General features: G+C 53.0%; 2 protein-coding genes and 1 long non-coding RNA gene across 7 annotated transcripts in view; 2 read left to right on the top strand and 1 right to left on the bottom strand.

Annotated features, from left to right (window-relative positions):
- The first annotated feature begins 8,235 nt into the window (after nucleotides 1–8,235).
- NR1H2 (nuclear receptor subfamily 1 group H member 2) lies at nucleotides 8,236–14,807 on the top strand. 3 transcript variants are annotated; one of them, XM_055239497.2, is made up of 10 exons: nucleotides 8,236–8,386; nucleotides 8,529–8,636; nucleotides 9,425–9,486; nucleotides 9,571–9,708; nucleotides 10,001–10,291; nucleotides 10,374–10,651; nucleotides 10,857–11,036; nucleotides 11,631–11,730; nucleotides 13,787–13,995; nucleotides 14,276–14,807. In XM_055239497.2, the coding sequence occupies exons 3-10, from the start codon at nucleotides 9,444–9,446 to the stop codon at nucleotides 14,420–14,422; spliced, it is 1,386 nt and encodes a 461-aa protein (XP_055095472.1). In that variant the 5' UTR covers nucleotides 8,236–8,386; nucleotides 8,529–8,636; nucleotides 9,425–9,443; the 3' UTR covers nucleotides 14,423–14,807. The 3 variants fall into 3 exon arrangements, with proteins under 3 accessions (XP_055095472.1, XP_055095475.1, XP_055095473.1); XM_055239500.2 differs by lacking the exon at nucleotides 10,001–10,291 and having other exon boundaries at nucleotides 8,242–8,386; XM_055239498.2 differs by lacking the exons at nucleotides 8,236–8,386; nucleotides 8,529–8,636 and adding an exon at nucleotides 9,072–9,151.
- Nucleotides 9,797–15,939, bottom strand: LOC134732268 (uncharacterized). 2 transcript variants are annotated; one of them, XR_010115254.1, is made up of 4 exons: nucleotides 15,741–15,939; nucleotides 12,152–12,295; nucleotides 11,398–12,005; nucleotides 9,797–11,154 (listed from the first exon to the last, which is right to left on the bottom strand). It is a non-coding gene; the product is annotated as an uncharacterized lncRNA (long non-coding RNA). The 2 variants fall into 2 exon arrangements; XR_010115255.1 differs by having other exon boundaries at nucleotides 15,623–15,896.
- A 114-nt stretch (nucleotides 15,940–16,053) lies between these two features.
- POLD1 (DNA polymerase delta 1, catalytic subunit) overlaps nucleotides 16,054–26,921 on the top strand; it is a 33,491-nt gene continuing 22,623 nt past the window's right edge. The window contains exon 1 of one of the 2 annotated variants that reach the window (XM_055239493.2): nucleotides 16,054–16,196. The gene's annotated coding sequence lies outside the window, so the exon portion shown is untranslated. Of the gene's footprint in view, nucleotides 16,197–17,762; nucleotides 18,675–26,921 lie in introns of those variants that run through there. The other variant, XM_063615679.1, reaches the window with a different exon arrangement.

Genomic DNA, 26,921 nt, shown 5'->3' with positions numbered 1-26,921 from the left:
AAACTAGCAGGTTCCAAAGGCAGCCACGCTTACATCCTTCCCTTCAGGGCATCAAGTTACCCCAGGTCCCAGGTGGGTCCAGAGATGCAGTCAGTGAGCCAGGGACTGCAGTCAAAACCCTTAGAAATCCTCTAGGTGGGCTGGGCGCGGTGGCTCAAGCCTGTAATCCTAGCACTTTGGGAGGCCAGGACGGGCGGATCACAAGGTCAGGAGTTCGAGACCATCCTGGCCAACATGGTGAAACCCTGTCTCTACTAAAAATACAAAAATTAGCCAGGCATGGTGGTCAGCGCCTGTAATCCCAGCTGCTCGGGAGGCTGAGGCAGGAGAATCGCTTGAACCTGGGAGGCGGAAGTTGCAGTGAGCCAAGATCGCGCTGCTACACTCCAGTCTGGGCGACAGAGCAAGACTCCATCTCAAAAAAAAAAAAAGAAAGAAAAGAAAGGCTAGATGCGGTTGGGGTGTGTTTGGGAGGCTGGGGGTGTCATCCCAGCCCTTTGGAAGGCTGAGGCAGGAGGATCGCTTGAGCCTGGGAGTTGGAGACCAGCCTGGGCAACAAAGGGAGACCCTGTCTGTACAAAAAAATGTAAAAATTATCTGGGCGTAATGGCACACTCCTGTAGTCCCAGCTACTGGGGAAGGTGAGGCAGGAGGATCACTTGAGCCCAGGAGGCTGAAGCTGCAGTGAGCTGTCATCACGCCACTGCACTCCATCCCGGGCGACAGAGTGAGACACTGTCTCAATAGAAATAAATAAATACATAAATAATGGTAAAGATCCACTTTGTGCACTCCTTGCTCTGGGGGATTTTCCTGAAGCAGCCGACCGTGTCCCTGATAACTGTCACCACCCCCCTTTGTTTTCTCAGTCAGAGCACTCGATCTGGGCCCCTTCAACTCGCCCCCCACGCTTTCCGTCTGCAGCACCCCATCCAGCTTCACCCAAGAGCCCTTAAGTAGTTTGAGGCCGTGCCTGCAAATTCCCAATTGGCCACAAGGTGGAGGTGTGGGCCTATTTTCCCAGCCAAGATTCCCCCGCCGCCACCCCTGTTTCTAGAGCTGGACCCCTGGAACACCAGGCTCTTTCCAGCTTCCCTGCTTCCGCCCTAGCGGTTCCCACCGCCTGGAATGCCGACTTGCTCGCTCTCTGCACCCCACAGGAAAAGGAGCAGAACAGAGGCTTCCTCCCTGACTCCCCTGCCCAAGCTTACTGGGAGATCTCTTGCCGAACAAGGCCCGGCCAATGGGACCTGGATCTCCCCATGTCTTGTCTCTCAGGGGGTTGTGACCAGGTCGGCCTCCACCATCAGAGGAGCACAGTTTCCAGAATCGCCCAACACAATCTTTCCAGAATCCCCTCAGGAGGTGATTAGGTAAAGGACTGCCAGATTTTTAAACCCGTCATTTTATTTACTAACTAACCTCGTAAGAAAGGAATTATCACCCACATTTTACGGGGTTCGGGGGTGGTGCTGCGGTGCAGCAAGGTTAAGAGGAGGCAGCCCAGGTGCACTTGGAGGGGAATTGAACCTGGTTCTTGAAGCTGCAGACACCAAGTAATCAGCCCAGATGCCTCGCATTGTCTTTGCCAGGATTACTTTTGCCCCTGTTCCATTGGCGGGAATCTGTCATGTGGTTGCTCCTGGCTGCAAAGACGACCCGGAAATGTAGTCCAGTTGTGTGTCCAAGAGTGAGGGACCCTTTGGGTGACTCTCAGCCACTGTGGGCCACATCTGACCCCACGAGGCCTCAAATTCGGACCCGCGTTCCCTCTATGAGCTTATATCGCACCTTCCCGAGGTCTCACATTAGTTGTTTTTTTTTTCCTTGAGGCAGAATCTTGCTCTGTTGTCCAGGCTGGAGTGCAGTGGATGTGATCTCCGCTCAGTGCAACCTCCGAACCCCCAGGTTCAAGCGATTCTCCTGCCATTTTTTCTATTTTTAGTAGAGACGGGGTTCTGCCATGTTGGCCATGCCGGTCTCGAACTCCTGACCTCAGGTGATCTGCCCACCTTGGCCTCCCAAAGTGTTGGGATTACAGGTGTGAGCAACTGTACCTGGCCTACTCAAAATATTAAACATAGGCTGGGCGTCGTGGCTCATGCATGTCATCCCAGCAGGTTGGCAGGCTGAGGTGGGAGGATTGCTTGAGCCCAGGAGTTCCAGACCAGCCTGGGGAACATAGTGCGTCTGTCTCTACAAAAGAATCACCTGGGCTTGCTAGCACATGCTTGTAGTCCCAGCTACTCCGGAGACTGAGGTGGCAGGATTACTTAGCCCAGGAGGTCGTGGCTGCAGTGAGCTGTGACCACACCACCCCACTCCAGCCTGGGTAGCAGAGTGAGACACTGTCTCAAAACAAAACAAAACAAAAAGTTAAACACGGAGTTACTGCATGACCCAGCAATCCCACTCCAAGGTGAAATGAGAACGTATGTCTACACAAAAACTTGCACAAGAATGTTCGTAGCAGCATTGCAGCCAGGAATAGAAACATCCCACCTGTCCATTAACTGGCGAATGGGTAAGTAAAAGGTGGTATATCCATACCATGGACTATTACTGTGCCATAAACAGAAATGAAGTACTGATACATTCTACAATGTAGATGAACCTAGAAAATGTTATGCCAAGTGAGAGATGCCAGTCACAAAGAGCTACATATTCCAAGGATCCATTTATAGGAAATGTCTAGAATAGGAAAATTCCATAAAGTCATACAATTTTTTTTTTTTTTTTTTTGAAACAGAGTCTTGCTTTGTCACCCAGGCTGGAGTGCAGTGGCAACATTATGGCTCACTGCAACCTCAACCTCCTGGGCACAAGTGATCCTCCCATCTCAGCCTCCTGAGTAGCTGGGACTAGAGGCATTCGCTACCCTGCATGGCTTAGTTTTTAATTTTTTGTAGAGATGGGCGTGGGGGTGTCTCCCTATGTTGCCCAGATTTGGTCTCAAACTCCTGGGCTCAAACAATCCTCCAGCATCGGCCTCCCAAAGTGCTGGGGTTACAGGCATGAGCCACCTCACGCAGCCAGATATAGATTAATGGCTGCCTCAAGCTGGAAGAAAAGGGTGGGAGAATTGGGTATAACTGTTTTTTGTTTGTTTGAGACAGAGTCTAGGTCTGTTGCCAGGCTGGAGGGCAGTGGCGTGATCTAGGCTCACTGCAACCTCTGCCTCCCGGGTTCAAGCGATTCTCCTGCCTCAGCCTCCTGAGTAGCTGGGATTTCAGGTGCCTGCCACCATACTCGGCTAATTTTTGTATTTTTAGTAGAGACGGGGTTTCGTCATGTTGGCCAAGATGGTCTCAATCTCTTGACCTCGTGATCTGCCTGCCTCGGCCTTCCAAAGTGCTGGGATTACAGGTGTGAGCCACCGCGGCCAGCGGGTATATCTGTTTATGGGAATGGGGTTTCTTTGTGGAGTGACCAAAGTGTTCTAAAATTGGTTATGGTGGTGGTTGCACAACCCTGTGAACATGCTAAAAACCATTAAATTGTACTTAAAAGTGGTGAATTGTTTGGTATGTGAACCAAATCTCAATAAAGCTATTACCAAAAAAATTAGAGGATATTGGATTACTTACAAATGAGAACCTTGGTCCACAACTACCTTCAGACAACAAAACTGCCGGTGATCGAATGCTTCTGTATGCCAGGCACTGCGCTTCTGGGATCCTCATACCCTTCGTAAGAAATAAGAACAAGAGGCTGGGCACAGCAGCTCACGCCTGTAATTCCTGCACTTTGAGAGGCCGAGGTGGGTGGATCACCTGAGGTCAGGAGTTCGAGACCAGTCTGGCCAACATGATGAAATCCTGTCTCTATTAGAAATACAAAAAATTAGCCAGGCATGGTGGCAGGTGCCTATAGTCCTACCTACTCAGGAGGCTGAGGCAGGAGAATTGCTTGAACCCAGCAGGCAGAGGTTGCAGTGAGCCGAGATCACGCCCCTGTACTAGCGTAAACTCCGTCTCAAATTAATAAATAAATAAGAACAAAGCCGGGTTCAGTGGCTCATGCCTGTAATCCCAGCACTTTGGGAGGCCAAGGCAGGTGGATCACTTGATGTCAGGAGTTTGAGACCAGCCTGCCCAACATGGTGAAACCCCGTCTCTACTAGAAACACAAAAATTAGCCGGGCATGGTGGTGCGCACCCGTGATCCCAGCTACTCGGGAGGCTGAGGCAGGAGAATAACTTGAACCTGGGAGGCAGAAGTTGCAGTGAACCAAGATTGGGCCACTGCACTGTAGCCTGTGTGACAAGAGTGAAACTCAAAGAAAAAAGGAAGAACGATTTATCCTATTTTACCAGTAGGTCAACCAAGACTGAGTGCAATGTGACTTGCCCCAAAAGTGTTGTAATTCCTCTTCAGCCTATTTCAGGACTCCTGCACTTTTCTAATAGTGGAAACTTAGAAACAACTTTAACAGCCACAAGAATCAATATAGGCTGGATGCGAGGCTCATGCCTGTAATCCCAGCACTTTGGGAGGCCAAGGTGGGCAGATCGCGTGAGTCCCTGAGTTCAAGAACAGCCTAGGCAACATGGCGAAACCCCATCTCTACCAAAAATATAAAAACTTAGCCGGGCGTGGTGGCTCATGCCTGCAGTCCCAGATGCTCTGGAGGCTGAGGTGGGAGGATCACCTGAGCCCAGGAGGTCAGGGCTGCAATAAGCCAAGATGGCACCACTGCACTCCAGCCTGGGCGACAGAGTGAGATCTTTTTTTTTTTTTTTTTTTTGAGATGGAGTTTTGCTCTTCTTGCCCAGGCTGGAGTGCAATGGCGTGATCTCGGCTCACCACAACCTCCGCCTCCTGGGTTCAAGCAATTCTTCTGCCTCAGCCTCCCGAGTAGCTGGGATTACAGGCGCCTGCCACCACACCTGGCTAATTTTGTATTTTTAGTAGAGACGGGGTTTCTCCATGTTGGTCAGGCTGGTCTCGAACTCCCAACCTCAGGTGATCCGCCCACCTCGGCCTCCCAAAGTGCTGGGATTACAGGCATGAGCCACCGCGCCCAGCCCAGAGTGAGATCTTATCTCAAAAAAATAAATAAAGTATAAATACAAGTAAGTACTCTTACTCTTAAAAGTACTTAAAAAACAAGGTCAGTACTCTTGACACCGGTAGGTTAGGGGAAGTCCCCATACACTGGTTTGGGACCTCCACCCCAGCCAGTGTCCAGGCTCTTGACACCATCTCGGGAAGGAACTCGAGGACAAATGGGAAAATACTGAAAGTACAAAGATGTATTGCAAAGTGAAAAGTGCAGGTGGACTGGAGAGAGAGTCTCCTGCAGGGGGCGTTTGGGGCTGCTACCTTAATGGGTTTCTTTCTTTCTGTTTTTTTTTTGAGACAATCTTGCTCTGTCGCCAGGCTGGAGTGCAGTGGCACGATCTCGGCTCCCTGCAACCTCTGCCTCACGGGTTCCAGTGATTCTCCTGCCTCAGCCTGCTGAGTAGCTGGGACTACAGGCATGCACTATGGATTTCTTTAATCAAGGAGTGGAATATTCATGAAGATTCCTAGAAAAAGGAGATTTTTGAGAACTGCGGTGCCACCCAGTTTTACACCAAATATGGGTGTTCCTGTAACTGTCCTGGTGCTGGTGCTGGTGGGTGTGTGTTTATGTTAATGAGCATATAATGAGGTCCTAGGTGAGACCTAGATCATATGTATGGCTTTGTTGGGTCCAATGTGTCTTAGCCGGGTTGGTCTACACCTAGGGTTTTCAAGCCCCCACCTGCTGCAACTATTTCAACAGTTTCCTTTTGCTAGTCATGTGAAACTGCTGCCTGGAATTTTCTATTCTCCTGTGACTACCCTGTGTTATTCCTGTCTCGGTTTTTTTTTTGTTTTTTTTTTTTTTTTTGAGATAGAGTTTCAGTCTGTCGGTAGGTTGGAGTGCAGTGGCGCGATCTCGGCTCACTGCAACCTCCGATTCCTTGGTAGCTGGGATTACAGGCACGTGCCACCACGCCCAGCTAATTTTTGTATTTTTAGTAGAGACGGGGTTTCACCAAGTGGGTCAGGCTAGTCTCGAACTCCTGATCTCAGGTGATCCACCCGCCTTGGCCTCCCAAAGTGCTGCGATTACAGGCGTGAGCCACCACGCCCAGCTTTCTCACTCCTGTTTGCAATTTACAGGCAAGGAAACTGAGGCGCAGGAAGGTTAAGGAACTGGGCTCAGCGTTACACAGGAAGGAAGTGACAGAGACGCCAGGTTCTGCCATTTCCAATGCTCATGTTAATCACTCGTTTCGCATCTAACATCCCTGGGTGGAAAATTCCACAATCTCAAACAATGGGCCTGAGTAGACAAAATAAGTTACAAAAGAGCATGGATCACATAGTGCCATTTCTTTTTTTTAAAGGCATACACATATGTCAGAGGCATTCCAATCACAGCGATTCTGTCTTGAATAGGAGCTTGGTAAAATAAGGCTGAGACCTACTGGGCTGCATTCCCAGGAGGTTAAGGCATTCTTAGTCACAGGATGAGATAGGATAGGAGGCTGACACAAGATACGGGTCACAGAGAGCTTGCTGATAAAACAGCATATGCAGTAAAGAAGCCAGCCAAATCCCAGCAAAACCAAGATGGCGATGAGAGTGACCTCTAGCCGTCCTCATGGCTCATTATACACTAATTATAATGCATTAGCATGCTAAAAGTCACACCCACCAGCACGATGACAGCTTACAAATGCCATGGCAACATCAGGAAGTTCCCCTATATGGTCTAAACGGGGGAGGAACCCTCAGTTCTGAGAATTGCCTACCCTTTTCCTGGAAAACTCATGAATAATCCACCCGTTGTTTAGCATATAATCAAGAAATAACTGTAAGTATAATCACAGTGAACAGCTCAAGCCGCTGCTCTACCTGGAGTAGCCATTCTTTTATTCCTTTACTTTATTTTTATGCATTTTATTTTTGAGACGGAGTTTCGCTCGTTGCCCAGACTGGAGTGCAATGGCACAATCTCGGCTCACTGCAACCTCCACCTCCCGGGTTCCAGCAATTCTCCTGCCTCAGCCTCTCCCGAGTAGCTGGGATTACAGGCGCCCGCCACCATGCCTGGCTAATTTTGCATTTTTAGTAGAGACGGGGTTTCTCCACGTTGGTCAGGCTGATCTCAAACTCCTGACCTCAGGTGATCTGCCCACCTCGGCCTCCCAAAGTGCTGGGATTACAGGCGTGAGCCACCGCGCCCAGTCTGAGACTGAGCTTTTTTAATACTTCCAATCACCAAGTTATTGAAACCATTTTTGCAAAATTTTAACAATGAGAAAATTCTGACATCTCAAATCTGGCCAGGCACAGCGGCTCACGCCTGTAATCCCAACACGCTGGAAGGCTGAGGCAGGTGGATCACCTGAGGTCAGGAGTTCGATACCAGCCTGGCAAACATGGTGAAACCCCATCTCTACTAAAAATAGAAAAATTAGCTGGCCGTGATGGCGGGCACCTGTAATCCCAGCTACAAGGGAGGCTGAGGCAGAAGAATCGCTTGAACCCAGGAGGCGGAGGTTGCAGTCAGCTGAGATCACGGCACTGCACTCCAGCCTGGGCAACAGAGCGAGACTCCATCTCAAAAAAAAATAAGTAAAAATAAGCCCGGCGCCACGGCTCACGCCTGTAATCCCAGCACTTTGGGAGGCCGAGGCAGGCGGATCATTTGAGGTGAGGAGTTCGAGACCAGCCTCGCCAACATGGTGAAACCCTGTCTCTACTAAAAATACAAAAAAATGAGCCGGGCGTCGTGGCACATGCCTGTAATCCCAGTTACTTGGGAGGCTGAGGCACGAGAATCTCTTGAACCCAGGAGACAGAGGCTGCAGTGAGCTGAGATCACACCACTGCACTCCAGCCTGGGGTGACAGAGTGAGACCTCTCCAAATAAATAAATAAAAATAAATAAAACCAACAAGTAGCACGACTCCAAAATCAGAAAACTTGTAACAACCAAAAAAGTGCAAACGTGCCTTAAATCAGTCATGTGCGACAAGCAGCTATAGCTAGGGTTTGGCCGCAGGCTCAGAGAAGTGCATGAATGAGCTAAAGCCACAAAGCGCGGGGCTGGAGGTTTAGCTCCCAAGAAGCGAGGAAATGGGTTCGGAACTCTTCTGCCAAGTCCCAGTAGATCTACCCGGTAAACTTCCGGTGAGTTTCCAACTTCCGTGCGGGGCAGCAGCTTTGGCTGGTCCTAAGCGGACCGGAAGTTCGTCAACTTTCACGCTCCGCCCCTCTTCCGGACGTGACGCAAGGGCGGGGTTGCCGGAAGAAGTGGCGAAGTTACTTTTGAGGGTATTCGAGTAGCAGCGGTGGGTCAGCGGCTAAAGAGGAGGACGAAGAGAAGCAGAGCAAGGGAACCCAGGCAGGTGCACCCGAGAGTGGGGAGACGCAAGAGGAGCCCCGAACCCGGGGCTTCTCGGCGCTCCCCGCGTACTCTGCTCAGCCCCCTTCTCTCCCTCCATTTCCTCCCCTCCGTAACTCGCGCCTCCTGCGGCTGTTTCCAGGGCAACAGGAGTAGTTCACTCCGCGAGAGGCCGTCCACGAGACCCCCGCGCGCAGCCATGAGCCCCGCCCCCCGCTGGTGCTTGGAGAGGGGCGGGACCTGGAGAGAGGTGCGGGGGCGGAGCATGAATGGAGGAGGCGGGGCGGGGCATGATGGGAGGTGATGGGGAGGGACCTGGAGCGCGGTGCGGGGGCGGGGCATGAAGGGAGGAGGCGGGGCTGGGGGCGGGGCTGGGGCGGGGCATGATGGGAGGAGATGTGGCGGGGCCTGGAGAGAGGTTGTGGGGGTGCAGCAAGAAGGGAGGAGGCGGGACGGGGGCGGGGCATGATGGGAGGCGGGACGGGGGCGGGGCATGATGGGAGGGGGACGGGGCGGGACCTGGAGCAGGTTGTGGGGGTGAGGCTCGGAGGGAGGGATGCGTATGGGGCGGGGCAGGGTGTTGGGAGGCCCATGATGGGGGCTCTAGGGACTGAACCTGGAAGGTTGAGGGCGGAGCATAATAGGAGGAGGTGGGGTCAGAATGAGAAATAGGGATGCTTGGGGCAGAAGTGAGGTAGAGTCTTAAGAAGGGGGTGGGGGGAAACCACATGGGATGGAGGCCGGGAAGGCAGAGCATGATTAAAGGTGAATGGGCCCTTCCTAGAAAAATCAGGTGGATTGGACCTGAGGGGGCGGGGGCGGGGCTTAAGCCCAAGCTGAAGGCTGGCATGGAACAGAAGGGGCAGGTCCTGTTAGAAGGATGGGGAGGGTTTATAGGCTGGTAGGAACCAGGGTTGTGGCTGAGAGTAGGGTCTCTGGAGAGATGGACAAAAAAGGGGAAGCCCTGTCAAGACCTGTAACTGACCTAATCCAATCCGTCTTAGCCCCACAAGGCTCTCAATCCCCTGTATTCTACAGGCTGCTCCGTGACCCCACCATGTCCTCTCCCACCACGAGTTCCCTGGATACCCCCCTGCCTGGTGAGTGACTCTCTTCCCCACCCAGCCCTTATCATACACTAGCAGAAGCTCACTGTACCCCTCCCGGATTCCACCTTCTTCCAGGAAATGGTCCCCCTCAGCCTGGCGCCCCTTCTTCTTCACCCACTGTAAAGGAGGAGGGTCCGGAGCCGTGGCCCGGGGGTCCGGACCCTGATGTCCCAGGCACTGATGAGGCCGGCTCAGCCTGCAGCGCGGACTGGGGTGAGACAGGGCCCAGAGACAGGGCCCTGGAGTTGATGTGGGGGTTTGGGGAGGGGTTTAGGAAGGGAGAAAGAAATAGAGATGGTAATGGGAGGCCCCTGATCTTTGCTTATTGTTCTTGCTGTCTCCTTAACATATACATCTTTCTAAATTGCAATTTCCCTGAATGTGAGCAGCAACTCCTCTCTCCCTCCATCCTCTGGCGCTTTGCCCGGGGATCTCCTATGGGCTCATCCCTCTGGTTCCTGTTTCTTCTTGTGGCTCTTTCATGGCCTTTACCTACCCACCCCAGTCATCCCAGATCCTGAAGAGGAGCCAGAGCGCAAGCGAAAGAAGGGCCCAGCCCCGAAGATGCTGGGCCACGAGCTTTGCCGCGTCTGCGGGGACAAGGCCTCCGGCTTCCACTACAACGTGCTCAGCTGCGAAGGCTGCAAGGGCTTCTTCCGGCGCAGTGTGGTCCGTGGCGGGGCTCGGCGCTATGCCTGCCGGGGTGGCGGAACCTGCCAGATGGACGCTTTCATGCGGCGCAAGTGCCAGCAGTGCCGGCTGCGCAAGTGCAAGGAGGCAGGGATGAGGGAGCAGTGTGAGTGCAGTGGGAGGGGGCGGTGCTGGCCTGGCCCCCCGCCCAGCCCTGGGGTTCTGCTGAGGCCTGCATCCCCCTACAGGCGTCCTCTCTGAAGAACAGATCCGGAAGAAGAAGATTCGGAAACAGCAGCAGCAGCAGTCACAGTCACAGTCGCAGTCACCTGCAGGGCCGCAGGGCAGCAGCAGCTCAGCCTCTGGGCCTGGGGCGTCTCCTGGTGGATCTGAGGCAGGCAGCCAGGGCTCTGGGGAAGGCGAGGGTGTCCAGTTAACAGCGGCTCAAGAACTAATGATCCAGCAGTTGGTGGCAGCCCAGCTGCAGTGCAACAAACGCTCCTTCTCCGACCAACCCAAAGTCACGGTACTGCCCCCTCCACAACCTTGAGTGTGACAGTCCCGATGGGGTAGAGCCGGCTGGGCCATCACGCAGGGTGTGGGAGAATGAGGCTCCAGAGGGCAGGAGCTTTGGGAGGAGGGTCCCCCAGGGTGCAGGCTTGGCATCAAGGTGGCCGCCCAGACTTAGGCTCACAAAGACCTGGGAGTGACTCTGGTCTCCTGTGTCCCAGCCCTGGCCCCTGGGCGCAGACCCCCAGTCCCGAGATGCCCGCCAGCAACGCTTCGCCCACTTCACGGAGCTGGCCATCATCTCAGTCCAGGAGATCGTGGACTTCGCCAAGCAAGTGCCTGGTTTCCTGCAGCTGGGCCGGGAGGACCAGATCGCCCTCTTGAAGGCATCCACTATCGAGGTAATCGTCCATCTGCCCCCAAGGAACCCCAGAGATAGCTCCAGGACAGATGCTGGGAGTAGAGTTAAGCAAGACCAGTCCTTGCCCTTGTAGGATGACATTCCACGGCGAATAGAGTCTTCCATGAGCCAAGGAGAGAAGAAATAGTGTCTGAGGCTGAGAAAATTGAGGATCAGGCCAGAGGGGCTATTTTAGAGAAAAGTTGCCAAAAAGTCTTTTCAGAGGAGTTAGCATTTGAATCAAAGTAGGGATAACATGTAAGTATTGAGCGCCTGCAGTATGCCAGGCTCTATTCCAAGTGTTGGCATATGGGGCAAAGAACAAAGCAGATCAAACCCCCTGCCCCATACCTTGTGCTCACCTGGGGAACGAGTATCCTAAGGAGATGGGGATGCAGCATGTGCGGAAGCCTGAAGTGGAGAAAGAGCTCGGGCTGTCTCACGTGATGGCTGCACGCTGGTGTGGCTGAGAGAACAGGGGAAGGGGACAAGGGATAATCCTGGTGAGATTAGACCCCCATTTGGGCCAGGAGGGAAGGGACTAGCAGCTGAAGGGTCGCAGGGTTCGAGCCCCCCCTCCCGCTGCCGCCCTTAGATCATGCTGCTGGAGACAGCCAGGCGCTATAACCACGAAACAGAGTGCATCACCTTCTTGAAAGACTTCACCTACAGCAAAGACGACTTCCATCGCGCAGGTAGGGCCCAGGGGAGGCTTCGGGGAGGCTTGGCGCCCCTGCTGGCTGGAAGACCTGGGGCCAACTCATCCCTGTTGGAGTCTCTGTTTATCTCCAAAGTCGGGGTGAGGGTTGAGCCAAGGTCAGAGTGAGGTAAGAGTGCATGTGCCATGTGTGGTGGTGCATGCCTCTAGTCCCAGCTACTCAAGAGGCTGAAGAGGCCAGATTGCTTGAGGCTATAGTGAGCCGTGATTGTGCGATGGCATTCTAGCCTGGCGACAGAGGAGACCGTGTCTCTATTTAAGAAAAAAAGCATGTATTGAGTGCTGACTCTGTACAGTGGGTTGCAGTGGAAGTTGAGATGGGAGGAACCCTGTTACCACATCAGGCATCTTGGTGGGCATTAGGAAAAGCATCCCCCCACCCCAAAACATGGTCTCACCCAAGGGAGGCAGGCTGGAGCTCAGTCCATTGTGAAGCGGGCAGCCTTCCCTACTGTCTGGGGAGCACCGCTTCCTGCCCTCCGAGAGCGCTGACCTGGGTGGGTGGGCTTCTGGAAGAAGGCCTGGGCAGCGAGAGGCACCACCTAGGAAAAGGGTAGGAGGAGTGTTGCTCGTGCTGCAGAGCATGCGCCAGGGCCTCGCTCCCTCATGGTCCCACAATCTGTGGGGGACCTCTCTGTATTTCCCGACATCTGTGCGAACCCCACCCTCTCCCCTTCCTCTTACTCCGGCCCTTTCACCACCTGAGACGGTCCCAGTAACCCTTTTAGTATGAGCTTAGCAGGGCAGGGCTGCAGGGAAGCGTTTCTGGCAGGGGGGATCAGCGATTGCAGAGGCCCTGAGGTTGGGGAGAGCTGGTGGTTTGGAGGAACTACAGGAAGTCCCAGGAAACTGGAGCACAAGGAGATGGGGTGGAGAGGAGGTCGGGAATCCCACCCTACCCCTTCCCAGCCCCTCCTCTGCCACCACCCTGGAACATGCCAGGGTCCCCTTGAGGGGCCGCCTGCCTCCACCCCTGCCTGATGGGGCTGCTGACAGCGCAGGCAGAAGGGTCCTGTCAGCACTTGAGGCTGCCCACATCCCTCTGCTCAGAACCCTCCACGGCTCCTGTCTCACTGGGAGAAGAGCTAGAGTCCTCTCTGTGGCCCACAAAGCCCTTTAGGACCTGGCCTCGCTCACTTTCTGCCCTCAGCTCCCACCCTCTCCCCCTTCTGCAGCCACTCTGGCCTCTTACTGGCACCCATCCAGCATGCTGCAGCCAAGGGCCTGTGTACTTGGTTTCCTCTGTCCAGAACTAGGGGGACCAACTGGTCCTAGTTTGCCCAGGACCTTCCCAGTTTTAACACTCAAAGTCTCATGGCCTGGGTAGCCCCCGTCCCAAGTCATGGGAACAGCAGACAGTTGTTCACCCTCACAATCCCTCACCTCCTTCGGATTGGTCACTGCTCCAGTGTCACCCACAGCGCGGCCTTCCCTGCCCACCTTGTGTAAAATAGAACCGTGGCTCAGCAGGGCCCTTCACACTTCTCTGCACTGCCTGGTTCCACTGAACTCACAGCCCTCTGACAGGCTGGGCCTCTTCCTAATGTGTTTGTCTATGACCTGTCCCCTAGGTTCTCAAATGTAAGTGCTGGAGCCTGGCACGTGGCAGGTACTCAGTGACATTTGATGAATGAATGAACAAGTCAGTTTTGGGAATGAGTTTGGGCTTTACCTTGAGCAGTGGAAGCCAGCGCTGGGACCAACATGATGTGACCTAGGTTTTAAAAGCTTCCCTTTGCCTTTGTGAAGGGGACAAGGATAGGACTCAGGGGAAGCTGCAGCCACCACCCAGGTGGGAAAGGAGGGTGGTGATAGGATAGTAGAAAATACTGAAGAAACATGCACCTTCATTATTCATTCCCTCCCCTACTACATGCCAGCAGTCTTATGGGCACGGGGCACAGGTGGACAGAAATGACAAGAACGCTGTAATTACTGCTGTGTTCCCGGCCCCAGAGACTGTGGGCGGCGCCAGGAGCCAGGATGTGGGGCCCGGTTTCAGGCTGAGTCACGGGCTGCCTCCCGCCCCGCAGGTCTGCAGGTGGAGTTCATCAACCCCATCTTCGAGTTCTCGCGGGCTATGCGGCGGCTGGGCCTGGATGACGCTGAGTATGCCCTGCTCATCGCCATCAACATCTTCTCGGCCGACCGGCCCAACGTGCAGGAGCCGGGCCGCGTGGAGGCGCTGCAGCAGCCCTACGTGGAGGCGCTGCTGTCGTACACACGCATCAAGAGGCCGCAGGTAGGGCCCCGCCAGAGCCTCTGCGCAGAGCCAACTACGTCCCGTGGCCCACGTGGTCCGTCCAGGCTGGGCTCTGCCAGCCGTACTGCCGTCCCCTCCGCAGTCTTTCCTCAGGCCCCACCCTGCCGGACTGGGAGCCAGGTCTAGTCCAAGCACAGAGGCGGGCCCCACGCTGGCTCCCACGCCTGGTCGGGGAGGGGCCTTCCTTTGTGTTGGGGTGGGCCGCCCAAAGCCTGGCAGGGCAGGGGCTCAACCAGCGCCCACCTGCCTCCTCCCTCAGGACCAGCTGCGCTTCCCGCGCATGCTCATGAAGCTGGTGAGCCTGCGCACGCTGAGCTCTGTGCACTCGGAGCAGGTCTTCGCCCTGCGGCTCCAGGACAAGAAGCTGCCACCTCTGCTGTCGGAGATCTGGGACGTCCACGAGTGAGGGGCCGGCCACCCAGTCCCACAGCCTTGCCTGACCACCCTCCAGCAGATAGACGCCGGCACCCCTTCCTCTTCCTAGGGTGGAAGGGGACCTGGGCCGAGCCTGTAGACTTGTCGGCTCTCATCCCTTGGGATAAGCCCCAGTCCAGGTCCAGGAGGCTCCCTCCCTGCCCAGCGAGTCTTCCAGAAGGGGTTGAAAGGGTTACAGGTCCCGACCGCTGACCCTTCCCGGCTGCCCTCCCTCCCCAGCTTACACCTCAAGCCCAGCACGCAGTGCACCTTGAACAGAGGGAGGGGAGGACCCATGGCTCTCCCCCATAGCCCGGGAGACCAGGGGCCTTCCTCTTCCTCTGCTCGTTTTATTTAATAAAAACTGAAAACAAAAACGGGAAAATAAAATATGAATACAATCCAGCCCGGAGCTGGAGTGCAAGATGGAGAGGGCGTGGGCTTCTAGGGACCTCAGTGACACCGGGTTCCTGAACCTGATGGAGCAGGTGGGACTGGGTGTCCCCAGGCTGTTGGGAAGGGTGGCACATAGGGTCCCAGTGCTGGGTGGTGTGTCGCCTGCTGTGAAGGTTCAGGACAGAGGCCTCAGCCTCAGGGTCACCTCCCTGGACAAGGTGAATCAGAACCCTTGAAGGATAAACAGGATTCAAGTGGATGAGGGGACCTGGACTTTTGTCCGAACAACAAGTGTTTGCTGAGGCCTCCTGTGGGCCAGGCACTGGGTTGGCCATTCTAGAGATGGAGACATTCACCCAGTAAATGTTTCCGGAGTATTTACTATAGTCAGGCACAGTTCTAGGCACTGGAAACATCCGTGAACAAGATAACCATCCCCCTACCAAGACAGGGGCTAGGGACTTTAATGAGCGTGGCACTGTGGTGGGGCTAGAGGAAGTCAGGCAAGGTATCACAACAGGCAATCGCTGGGACCTAAAACCAGCCCAGGGCCTGGGCCTCCAAGTTGAGGGAACAGCACGTGCAAAGTTTGAAAGGTGAGAGACACCAGGAGTTCGGAGCGAGCAAGCGACGAAGTTCCTCCAATTCTTCCTACCCCTGTGCCAGCCCTGAAGGAGCTGAATGAGCAATTCCAATCGAGGGCGAAAGGGGAGTTGCATGGAGGGATGCAACTTAAAGGTATATTTATTTGAGGCGGAGGACGGCGGAACTGAGTAGTTACAAACGATCACCTTACCTAAGAGTAGTGTACCGGGCGCCCCACAAGTGTCCCCGTCATGCGTTGTTGAGTCTAGTTTACATGTAGGGAAACTGAGGCCAGGATGAAGGAGAACAGATCAAGCCAGGACTCTTACACTTAGATCGGCCAGCCTCTGCGGGGTTCTCGGGCGTCAGGTCACTAGCTGGCTGCTGGGCAGCGACGGGGCAGCGCTCCCCACACGGCCCCAGGCGAGAGGCGGGCGGGGGGACGCGGAGGATGCGCGCGCAACGAGGAGAGAGAACAGAGCCGCGGCGCGCACAGACTGCACGAGGTGGTGGAGGCAGCCGCGCGGAGGGGCGTGGCTTCGGGCCGACACGTCATGGGGAGGCGGAGTTAAGGGAATTTTTCAGCAAGGGGGCGAGGCTACTTCGTAAGCTGAGAGAGGCGGGTGGGGCCTGCTCCGCAGTCGAACAAGCGGGGCGTGGCCTCGCCCGCACTTGGGCAGGCGGGGGCGTGGCCCGTCTCAGAGCGCCGCGGCTCTGGGCTTGCGCGCGCGGGAGTCAGGGGTCACGGCGGCGTAGGCTGTGGCGGGAAACGCTGTTTGAAGCGGGTGAGTAGAGGGGAAAAAGGGAGTTCGGGGCAGTGGGCTTGGTAGGGAACCGGGCTTGAGCAGCCAGGCACATAGATCTGAGAGACGGTTGCGAGGGCATCCCTTGGCCCGGGGGCGCGCAGGAGGGGGCAGGGGCCAGGGGTTTCCTGGGCGAGGGCGCGGGGACGAGCAGGAAAAGGCCGGGGTGGGGGTGGAATTCCTCGGCGGGCAGGGGGCGCATGCGCCGGTCACCGTGGGGCGGGACGTGGCCCGGGAGGAGCTGGGGGGGACTGGGTGGTGCACGTGCGGGCTTGGTGTCATCCTGGATTCGCTGGGTGTTTGAGTACTCTGTGCCGGGCACTTTTCTGGAAGCAGGAACAAGTCAGAGAAGTCCCTGCCTCGGGAAGACAGATGGTAGATAAGTGATGAGTTTTAATAGTAGCATCAGTAAAGCAGTGCTCTGGGGCTGTGAGATGCTCTCAGAAGAGAACTAACGCAGGGTAACGTGATAATGAGGGAAGAGCCTGCTGCTTTAGCTGGAGTGGTCCAGAATCGACCGCTCTGGGACCCTCAAGTGCAAAGCCCTGAGGTGGAAGGAGCTTGGCGTATTTGTAGCAGGAGCCGAGGGGACGAGAGAAATACAGATGAGGTCGGAGTCATGTTGGGGAACTAGATCCTATAGGGCCTTGTAAACCTTGGTATGGAATTTCTCCTTTATTCTAGGTTCAGCGGGGAGCCGTGGGAGGGTTTGAGCGTGGAAACAACACGATTCGCCCCGTGTTTTGAAAAACTCACTGACCACTGAGTGGAAATTGGATTGTAGCAGGAATAAGAATGGAAGGAGGGAGCTCTGTTAGGAGGGAGAGCGTCCTGCAGGCGGAGAGAATCAGGCTCAGGTTACCTTTGCGGGTGGAGCCAGGGGGACTGGCTGATGGACTGGGCGTAGGAGCGAGGGGAAGAGTCCGGGATGCCTCTTGGGTTTGTGGTTTGAGCAGCAGGCTGGATGGGGAAGGCTAAGAGAGAAGCAGGTTGGAGTTGCCGCTCTGAAGGCAGAGATTAGTGGGGGAGTGAGTGGGCAGGGTTTAGAGTGGAGCCAGGAGTGGGCAGGGCGATGTCAGTGCCTCGCCTCAGCCCTTCCACTCAAGGAACTTGTTGCTGCTGTCTCCTCTTTTTTTTTTTTTTTTTTTTTTTTTGAGACAGAGTCTTGCTCTGTCACCCAGGCTGGAATGCAGGGGTGCGAACTCAGCTCATGGCAACCTCCGCCTCCCGGGTTCAAGCGAGTCTCGTGCCTCAGCCTCCTGAGTAGCTGGGATTACGGGCGCCCGCTGCCACGCCCAGCTCATTTTTTTGTATTTTTAGTAGAGATGGGGTTTCGCCGTGTTGGCCAGGCTGGTCTCGAATTCCTGACCTCAGGTGATCCACTCGCCTCGGCCTCCCAAAGTGCTGGGATTACAGGCGTGAGCCACCACGCACGGCCGCCTCTCCTCCTTCCTGCACTTCCCCCCACAGGTCTCTCTTCCCCCTAGAGAGGTTCCTTCCCTCCCTCTGAAATGCTCTTCCCTCTCTTATGTGTTTCTGACAGCTGCTCTTTGGACAGGCCCTCTGCTGAGCACTGGGGAGCCAACGATCATCCAGTTTGGTTGGGGAAGGACAGGAGATTTCAGTCCAGGGTGCGCTGAGCTATGGTGGAGCAGTGATAGTCTTTGGGAGCCAAGAGAAGAACCTGTGTGCTCAGGGAAGACTCACCAGAGTGGTTGATACTCACAGGGAGTTTCAACTCACATGCCTTTTTTTTTTGGTTTTTGAGACAGGGTCTTGCTCTGTCCCCCAGGCTGGAGTGCAGTGGCGCGATCTCGGCCACCTCCCAGGTTCAAGCGATTCTCATGCCTCAGCCCCCCGAGTAGCTGGGATTACAGGTGCATGCCACCACGCCCAAATAATTTTTGTATTTTTAGTAGAGAAAGGGTTTTGCCATGTTGCCCAGGCTGGTCTCGAATCCCTGACCTCAAGTAATCCTCCCACCTCGGCCTCCCAAAGTGCTGGGATTACAGGTGTGAGCCACCACACTCGGCCTAAACTCATGTCTTGAAGTAACCGGACACTGTGCAGAGTGATGCTGGAGACCCCAACTTGGGCAAGATGCTGACTCCATTTCTCGAGGAGCTCACAGGCTGAAAGGATCCCAGTTCTGCATGCACACGTGCAATAACGGAAGTGGCACAAGGCGTTGTGGGAACCCTGAAGGGCAGCTGGTCATCTTGGAGGAGCTAAGCCTGAGCTGAGTCTCTGGATGCAGTGGAGTTTCAAGCAGCGAACACTGCCTAAGGCCTCCTGGGGGCCCAGCCCTGTGCTGGGTGATGCTAAGTTCCCAGAGGAGAGTCAGTCCTTGCTCTGCCATCCAGAGGTCCCTGGCTGGTAAGGGAGGAAGACATACACCCAGGCAGTCCAGAGACAGCAGTCACAGAGGCCTAGGGGAAGGACAAGGCCAAAAGTGTGCAGGTGAGCCTGGGCAACATAGCAAGACCCTGTCTACAAAAAATCCAAAAACTAGGCCGGGCGCGGTGGCTCACGCTTGTAATCCCAGCACTTTGGGAGGCCAAGGCGGGCGGATCATAAGGTCAGGAGATCAAGACTATCCTGGCTAACACGGTGAAACCCTGTCTCTACTAAAAATACAAAAAATTAGCAGGGCGTGGTGGCGGGCGCCTGTAATCCCAGCACTTTGGGAGGCCGAGGCAGACGGATCACTTGAGGTGAGGAGTTTGAGACTAGTCTGGCAAACATGGTGAAACTCTACTAAAAATACAAAAGTAGCTGGACATAGTGGTGGGCGCCTGTAATCCCAGCTACCTGCGAGGCCGAGGCAGGAGAATCGCTTGAGTCCAGGAGACGGAGGTTGCAGTGAGCAAGATCCTGTCCCAAAAAAATATATAAATAAAAATAAAGCTGTGAGATTGGGCAAGATTGGATGAGGTCATTGAGGAAATGAGTGTCTCACTCATCGAGAAAACCGGTGTCTGGCCTGCAGCGAGCGCGTGGTGTCATTTTATTGCTGAATCTCTGTTAAGTGCTTGCTACCGAAGGGTTGTGAGAGGGGCAGAGGACAGTGTTTGCCAAGCTCTCATCCTGTGCCAGGGCCGATGAGAGGGGACACACAGGGGCCTTTCCTTCCTAATGCTGCTCTGCCTCCACTAACGAGAGCCCAGGTTTTGCCCCTGCTGACACCGTCCCTCCCACCGCACCCCCGTAGCCACAGCCAACTGGCCAAGGGCAGCCAGTCGGCTCCTTCCTTCCTCCTCCAGCTTCGGCAATGACTCTGGGCTCCCACAAGCCCCTGCGCTTCCTCTGTCCCACCCGGGGCTCTCCCCGCAGATCATCACTCCCTGTCCCTCTCTGGCTACTTGCATAACTGGAGCCAGAGGCACTAACTACGCTTGCTTCTTCCTGTAAGTCACACATGTACGCGGTTGTCACCCAAAGAGTGCAAACGCAGAGTCAAAGTCTTCCTCACACAAAACTTCCTGCACACACTCACGGCTGCACCAGTCACAAAAGGTGGAAGCAACCCTAATGTCCATCCACTGATGAAGGGATACGTCAAACGTGTTCTAGCCATACAGCGGAAAAGTACTCAGCAAAAAAGGGACACAGCACTGACGACAGGCCGCCACACACATGAACGATGAACGCATTCAGAGAAAGCAGCCAGACACAAGAGGCTGCGTATTCCAAGATCCCATTTATAGGAAATGCCCAGAATAGGCAGATCCATGGAGACAGAAAGTTAGATGCGTGGCTGCCAGGGGTGGGGGCAGATGGGCTGAATGCAGGGAGAGAGCTAAAGGATTTAGGCTTTTTGGGGTGATGAGAGAGTTCTAAAATTGACTGTGGTGATGGTTGCCTGACTCTGAACATACTAAATACCATTGAACTATATATACTTTAAATGGTTGAATTGTACAGTATGTGAATTATAGCTCAATAAAGCAGTTAGCAAATGAAGTCTTCTACCCTATCCCCCAGGAAACCAGTTTCTTAGCTCTCCTTGTAGAATGATGCATTAAAAGCAAATAGATTTATACATATGCTCTGCATTAAAATAAAAAAGATGTCTACATACTCCCTGCATTAAAAGCAAAAAGATTTCTACCTACTTTTCTGCCCATCTTGTAAAATTGTTACTATCTTCATTTTATATGTTTCCCCCTTAATATTTTGAAAAGTTTCAAACCTGCAGAGAAGGTACAAATTGAGTACAGTGAACAGCCACGGCCCTTTGCCTAGATTCACTGGCTGTTGGCATGACACCTCCTTTGCTTTATGCAAGCACATGCATATACTTGTACCTTTTGTCCTTTTTTTTTGGCTGAACTATTTGAAAGTTGTGGTCATCATGATACTTCACCTCTGAAAACTCCAGCAGTTAACTTTTTTTTTTTTTTTTTTTTGAGACAGAGTCTTGCTCTGTCACCCAGGCTGGAGTACGGTGGTGCAATCTTGGCTCACTGCAACCTCCGCCTCCTGGGTTCAAGCGATTCTCCTACCGCAGCTTCCTGAGTAGCTGGGACTACAGGTGCGCACCACCACACCCGGCTAATTCTTGTATTTTTAGTAGAGACAGGGTGTCACCATCTTTGCCAGGCTAGTCTTGAACTCCTGACCTCATGATCTACTTGCTTCTGCCTCCCAGAGTGCTGGGATTACAGGCGTGAGCCACCGCACCCGGCCTCTTTTTTTTTTTTTTTTTTTTTTGGTACAGGATTTTACTCTGTCATGCAGGTTGTAGTGCAGTGGGGTGGTCACGGCTCACTGCAGCCTCGCCCTCCCTAGGCTCAGCTGATCCTCAGCCTCCCGAGTAGCTGGGACTAAAGGTGTGTGCCACCACACCCTGCTAATTTTTGTATTGTTTATAGAGACAGGGTTTCACTATGTTGCCTAGGCTGATCTCAAACTCCTGGGCTCAAGCGATCCCCCTGCCTCGGCCTCCAAATGTCCTGGGATTACAGCCGTGAGCCACCGTACCTGGCCTCCAGCAGTCAGCTCTTAAGAACAGGGATGTCCTCCTGCAGAACTACAGTGTCATTGTCATCGTCATGCAGTTTAACATGAGACAGTGACGTTACCGAATAGACGGTCCTTATTTAGATCTGCCACGTGTCCCTGTAATATTCTTCAAAGCTATTAATAATTGCATCTTTTTTTTTTCTTCCCAAGACTGAGTCTTGCTCTATCGCCCAGGCTGGAGTGCAGTGGCACTATCTCGGCCCACTGCAACCTCTGCCTCCCCAGTTCAAGCCATTCTCTTGCCTCAGCCTCCCGAATAGGTGGAATTACAGGCATGCACCACCATGCCCAGCTAATTTTTTTGTATTTTTAGTAGCGACAGGGTTTCATTTTGGCCAGGCTGGTCTCGAACTCCTGACCTCAGGTGATCTGCCTGCCTTGGGCTCCCAAAGTGCTAGGATTACAGGCGTGAGCCACCACATCCAGCCTGTTTTTTTTTTTGTTTTTGTTTTTGTTTTTTTTCTTTTTTGAAACAGCCTCATTGTCACCCAGGCTGGAGTGCAGTGGTGTGATCTTGGCTCACTGCCACCTCCACCTCCTGGGTTCAATTGATTCTCCTGCCTCAGCCTCCCGAGTAGCTAAGATTACAGGCACCTGCCACCACGCCCAGCTAATTTTTATATTTTTAGTGGAGACAGGGTTTCACCATGTTGGCCAGGCTGGTCTCAAACTCCTGACCTCGGGTGATCCACCCACCTCAGCCTCCTATAGTGTTGGGATTACAGGTGTGAGCCACTGTGCCTGGCCAATAATTTCTTTTTTTCTTTTTTTTTTTTCCCCGCTCTTGTTGCCTAGGCTGGAGTGCAATGGCGCAATCTTGGCTCACTGCAAACTCCGCCTCCCAGGTTCAAGCGATTCTCCTGCCTCAGCCTCCCAAGTAGCTGGGATTATAGGTGCCCACCACCACGCCCAGCTAATTTTTGTATTTTTTTAGTAGAGACGCAGTTTTCACCACGTTGGCCAGGCTGGTCTTAATCTCCTGACCTCAGGTGATCGCCTGCCTCGGCCTCCCAAAGTGCTGGGATTACAGGCTTGAGCCACTGCACCTGGCCCATCATTTTACTTTTTTAATCCAAGTTCTAACCTAGGGTAACACATTGTCATGGCAACTTTTTCATTTTTTGAGACATGTCTCGCTCTCTTGCCCAGACTGTATTGCAGTGGTGCAGTCATGGCTCACTGCAGCCTTCACCTCCCAGGCTCAAGTGATCCTCCCACCTCAGTCTCCTGAGTACCTGGGACTATAGGTATGCGCCACCATGCTTAAGTAATTTTTAATTTTTTGTAGAGATTGACTGATTTTTAATTTTTTGCAGAAATTGAGTCTCCCTATGTTGCCTAGGCTAGTTTCTAACTCCTGGCCTCAAGTGATGATCCCACCTCAGCCTCCCAAAGTGTTGGGATTACAGATGTGAGACCCCAACCCAGGCAACTTACTTTTTCATGACATCGACAGTTTTAAAGATTACAGACCAATGTTGTCACCCTTCGCTTTGGATTCGTTTGTTTCTTTTTTTTTTTGTTTTGAGACAGAGTCTTGCTCTGTCACCCAGGCTAGAGCGCAGTGGCATGATCTCAGCTCACCGCAACCTCTGCCTCCCAGGTTCAAGTGATTCTCCTGCCTCAGCCTCCCAAGTAGCTGGTATTACAGGCGCCCACCACACCTGGCTAATTTTTGTATTTTAGTAGAGATGGGGTTTCACCATGTTGGTCAGGCTGGCCTGAAACTCTTGACCTCAAGTGATCTACCCTCCTTGGCCTCCCAAAATGTTAGGATTACAGGCGTGAGCCACTGCGCCCGGGCTGTTTATTTCTTAATGACTGGAATCAGGGTAAACGTATTCTTAGACATCTTTTTTCAACACAAAAGATAAAATTGTGAGTGCACCACTGTGCATCTTGCTTTATCTACTGAACAATGCCTCTTTGAGGACCTTCCCTATCAGTACACAAAGAGCTTCCTCCTTCCTTTACACAGTTGCATAGTATTCCATTGAACAGACTTAACATATTTAAATAGCTCCCTGGGGGAGGACAGTTAGGTGGTTTCCAGTCTTTGGGGATTTCAAAGGATGCTTCTGGAAATAACCTTATAAATGCAGTTTTTCTTATGTGATAATATATCTACCGCGTACATTCCTAGATGTGGAATTGCAGCCTCCAAACTTTTATGTTTGTAATTGAGGTGTCATTTACGTGGCATGCCATGCCCAGGTCTCCAGTGTACAGTTGGCTGTATAGGTGTGTTTTATCACCCCAGAAACCCCCTCATACCCTTCCCAGTCTCTCCTACCCTAGGAGCAGCCACTAGTCTGATTTCTAGCGTTGTAGATCACTTTAGTGTATTCTACAACTTTGTCTAAATAGTATCATACAATTTTTATAGAGGTAAAATTAGCCATTTTAAAGCAAACAATGGCTGGCTCTGTAATCCCAGCACTTGGGGGAGGCCAAGGCAGGCAGATCACTTGAGCCCAGGGGTTTCAGACCAGCCTCAGCAACATGGCAAAACCCGTCTTTACCAAAAAACAATTGGCTAGGCATGGTGGCACGCACCTGTCTTCATAACTACTCAGGAGGCCAAGGTGGGAGGATCACCTGAGCCCGGGAGGTCAAGGCTGCAGTGAGCTGAGATCATGCCACTGCACTCTAGCCTGGGCGACAGAGCGAGACCCTGTCTCAATAAAGAGAGAAGATAATAATAAAGCAAAGAATTCAGTTGGTACGTTCACAGTGTTGTACAACCATTACCTCTGTCTAGTTTCAAAATATTTCATCACCCCTACAGAAAACCCCATACTCCGTAAGCAGTCACTCCTCGTTCCCCCAGTGTGCACTTTGTGTCTGGCTTTTGCACAGCCTGCTTTCAAGATTCATCCGTGTTGCATGTCTGTCAGTAGCTGGCCCCTTTCTAATGCTGAGTGTCTGTTATGAACCGCCCTGAACATTTCTAACATATACTCCGTCAGTTCAGAATTTTTCCGTGCTTATTTCAGGTCTAAGCTGTTGTACCAAGGAGCTCCCAAAACACAGTGGCCCAAGAAAGATACAAATTGATTTCTCCACATAACGCTTTGGAAGATAGGCAAGTGTGCAGGGTTGGCAGACAGCTTTGCTCTGGAAGGTTGTTGGAGAGCCCAGTGTTGTTCCCGTTCTTGTGGTTGGCTCCCCCACTACATCCATGTTACAGCCACTGTGACGGGGAAGAGGGTGGGAGGATGTCCCAGTAGCTGCACACCTCGTGATCACTCTCATTCCTGGAGGGAGAACTTAGTCACGTGGCCCCCCTGGCGGTGCAAACTGGGAAATGTAGTCTTCCGCTGGGCAGCCTGTGGCCGCTCCGGACACGCAGGGTTGGAGGGGTGTGTTCTATTGCAAAAAAGCAAAGCAAAGCCGGGCGCGGTGGCTCACACCCATAATCACCGCACTTTGGGAGGCCGAGACGGGCGGATCGTCTGAGGTCAGGAGTTCGAGACCAGCCTGGCCAACATGGTGAAACCCCATCTCTACTACAAATACAAAAAAAAATTAGCGGGTATGATGGTGGGCACCTGTAATCCCAGCTACTTGGGAGGCTGAGGCAGGAGAATCGCTTGAAGCCAGGAGGCGAAGGTTGCAGTGAGCCGAGATCAGCCACTGCATTCCAGCCTGGGTGACAGAGTGAGACTCCGTCTAAAAAAAAAAAGTAAAAAGGCAAAGTGAGGACTGGATATGGGGCAACTGTTATGAGATCCAGGGGTGGACAGCTGACCTGCTCACCTGCCTCTTCCCAGCCACATCTGGGATCTGCCCTAGGTTCCAGTAATCCCCTCTGCCTCAGCCTGGACCCTGGGGGACAAGTACTTTGTTTTTATTTGTTTGTTTTTTCAGACAGAATTTCACTCTTGTTGCCCAGGCTGGAGTGCAATGGCACAGTCTTGGCTCACTGCAACCTCTACCTCCCGGGTTCAAGGGATTCTCCTGCCTCAGCCTCCCAAGTAGCTGGGGTTACAGGTGTGTGCCACCATGCCTAGCTAATTTTGTATTTTTTTAGTAGGGACAGGGTTTCACCATGTTGATAAGGCTGGTCTCAAACTCCTGACCTCAGGTGATCCACCCGCCTCGGCCTCCCAAAGTGCCGGGATTATAGGTGCGAGCCACTGTGCCCGGTTGGGTACAGGTACTTTTTAAAAACTTCTTTCTCTGATAATTTCAAATTAACAGGAAGGTTGAAAGAATAAATAGTGTAGGCCGGGTGCGGTGGCTCACACCTGTAATCCCAGCAGGGCGGATCACGAGGTCAGGAGATTGAGACCACGGTGAAACCCCGTCTGTACTAAAAATACAAAAAAATTAGGCGGGCGCAGTGGCGGACGCCTGTAGTCCCAGCTACTCAGGAGGCTGAGGCGGGAGAATGGCGTGAATCCGGGAGGCGGAGCTTGCAGTGAGCCGAGATCGCCCCACCGCACTCCAGCCTGGGAGACAGAGCGAGACTCCGTCTCAAAAAAAAAAATAGTGTAAAGAACACCTGCACTGGCCGGGCGCGGTGGCTCACGCTTGTAATCCCAGCACTTTGGGAGGCCGAGGCGGGTGGATCACGAGGTCAGGAGATCGAGACCACGGTGAAACCCCGTCTCTACTAAAAATACAAAAAAATTAGCCGGGCGTGGTGGCGGGCGCCTGTAGTCCCAGCTACTCGGAGAGGCTGAGGCAGGAGAATGGCGTGAACCCGGGAGGCGGAGCTTGCAGTGATCCGAGATTGCGTCACTGTACTCCAGCCTGGGTGACAGAGCGAGACTCCGTCTCAAAAAAAAAAAAAAAAAAGAACACCTGCACGCCCTTTGCCCAGATCACCTGTTTCAACATTCTGCCCTATTTGTGATTTGCATGTTTCTTATCTCCCTTCTCTCTGTATACGTACACTCACTTTTATACAAAGAATTCCGAATACCTTGCAGACGTTATGGCCATTTACTCCTAAATACTTGAGTGTGTATCTCCTTAGAATATTCTTACTGAACCACAATAAAGTTACCCACTTAAGTTTAACCTGCATATCATCTTGTCTAATCAACCAGAGGAGATACACATTTTTTTTTTTTTTTTTGAGACGGGGTCTTGCCATCTTCTTCAGTCCAGTCTCAAACTCCTGGGCTCAAGCGATCCTCCCACCTTGGCCTCTCAAAGTGCTGAGATTACAGGCATAAGCCACTATGCCCAGTGAACTTTTTTGTTGTGGTTGTTTTTTTTGTTTGTTTGGGTTTTATTTGTTGTTGGTGGTGGTGGTTTTTTTTTTTTTTTTTTTTTTTTTTGAGACAGAATATTGCTGTGTTGCCCAGGCTAAAGTGCAGTGGCGCGATCTCGGCTCACTGCAACCTCCACCTCTCGGGTTCAAGTGATTCTCCTGCCTCAGCCTCCCAAGTAGCCATAATTACAGGTGTGCACCACCACACCCAGCTAATTTTTTTGTATTTTTATTAAAGACAGGGTTTCACCATGTTGACCAGGCTGGTCTCGAACTCCTGAACTCAAGTGATCCACCTGCCTCAGCTTCCCAAAGCACTGGGATTACAGCGTGGGCCACCATGCCTAGCTCTAGTCAACTTTTATATTGTATAACTTGTATTTTGTATATCTTGTCAAAGATATTGTATATCTTGTCAAAATACACCCCCAAAATAATAATTTTTTTTTTTTTTTTTT

The sequence above is a fragment of the Symphalangus syndactylus genome, chromosome 13, assembly GCF_028878055.3.
Source record: "Symphalangus syndactylus isolate Jambi chromosome 13, NHGRI_mSymSyn1-v2.1_pri, whole genome shotgun sequence".
In the NCBI taxonomy this organism is placed as follows: domain Eukaryota; kingdom Metazoa; phylum Chordata; class Mammalia; order Primates; family Hylobatidae; genus Symphalangus; species Symphalangus syndactylus.
The sequence above is the reverse complement of the archived record's forward strand: the minus strand, read 5'-3'. Positions and strand labels throughout refer to the sequence as shown.

What these genes read in the sequence shown, in the direction of transcription:
- NR1H2 (XM_055239497.2), top strand. Translation starts at nt 9,444, where the DNA reads ATGTCCTCTCCCACCACGAGTTCCCTGGATACCCCCCTGCCTG. An exon ending in GGCAGGGATGAGGGAGCAGT is followed by an intron (nt 10,292 to 10,373) that starts GTGAGTGCAGTG and finishes ATCCCCCTACAG; the next exon opens with GCGTCCTCTCTGAAGAACAG. An exon ending in AGACGACTTCCATCGCGCAG is followed by an intron (nt 11,731 to 13,786) that starts GTAGGGCCCAGG and finishes CCCGCCCCGCAG; the next exon opens with GTCTGCAGGTGGAGTTCATC.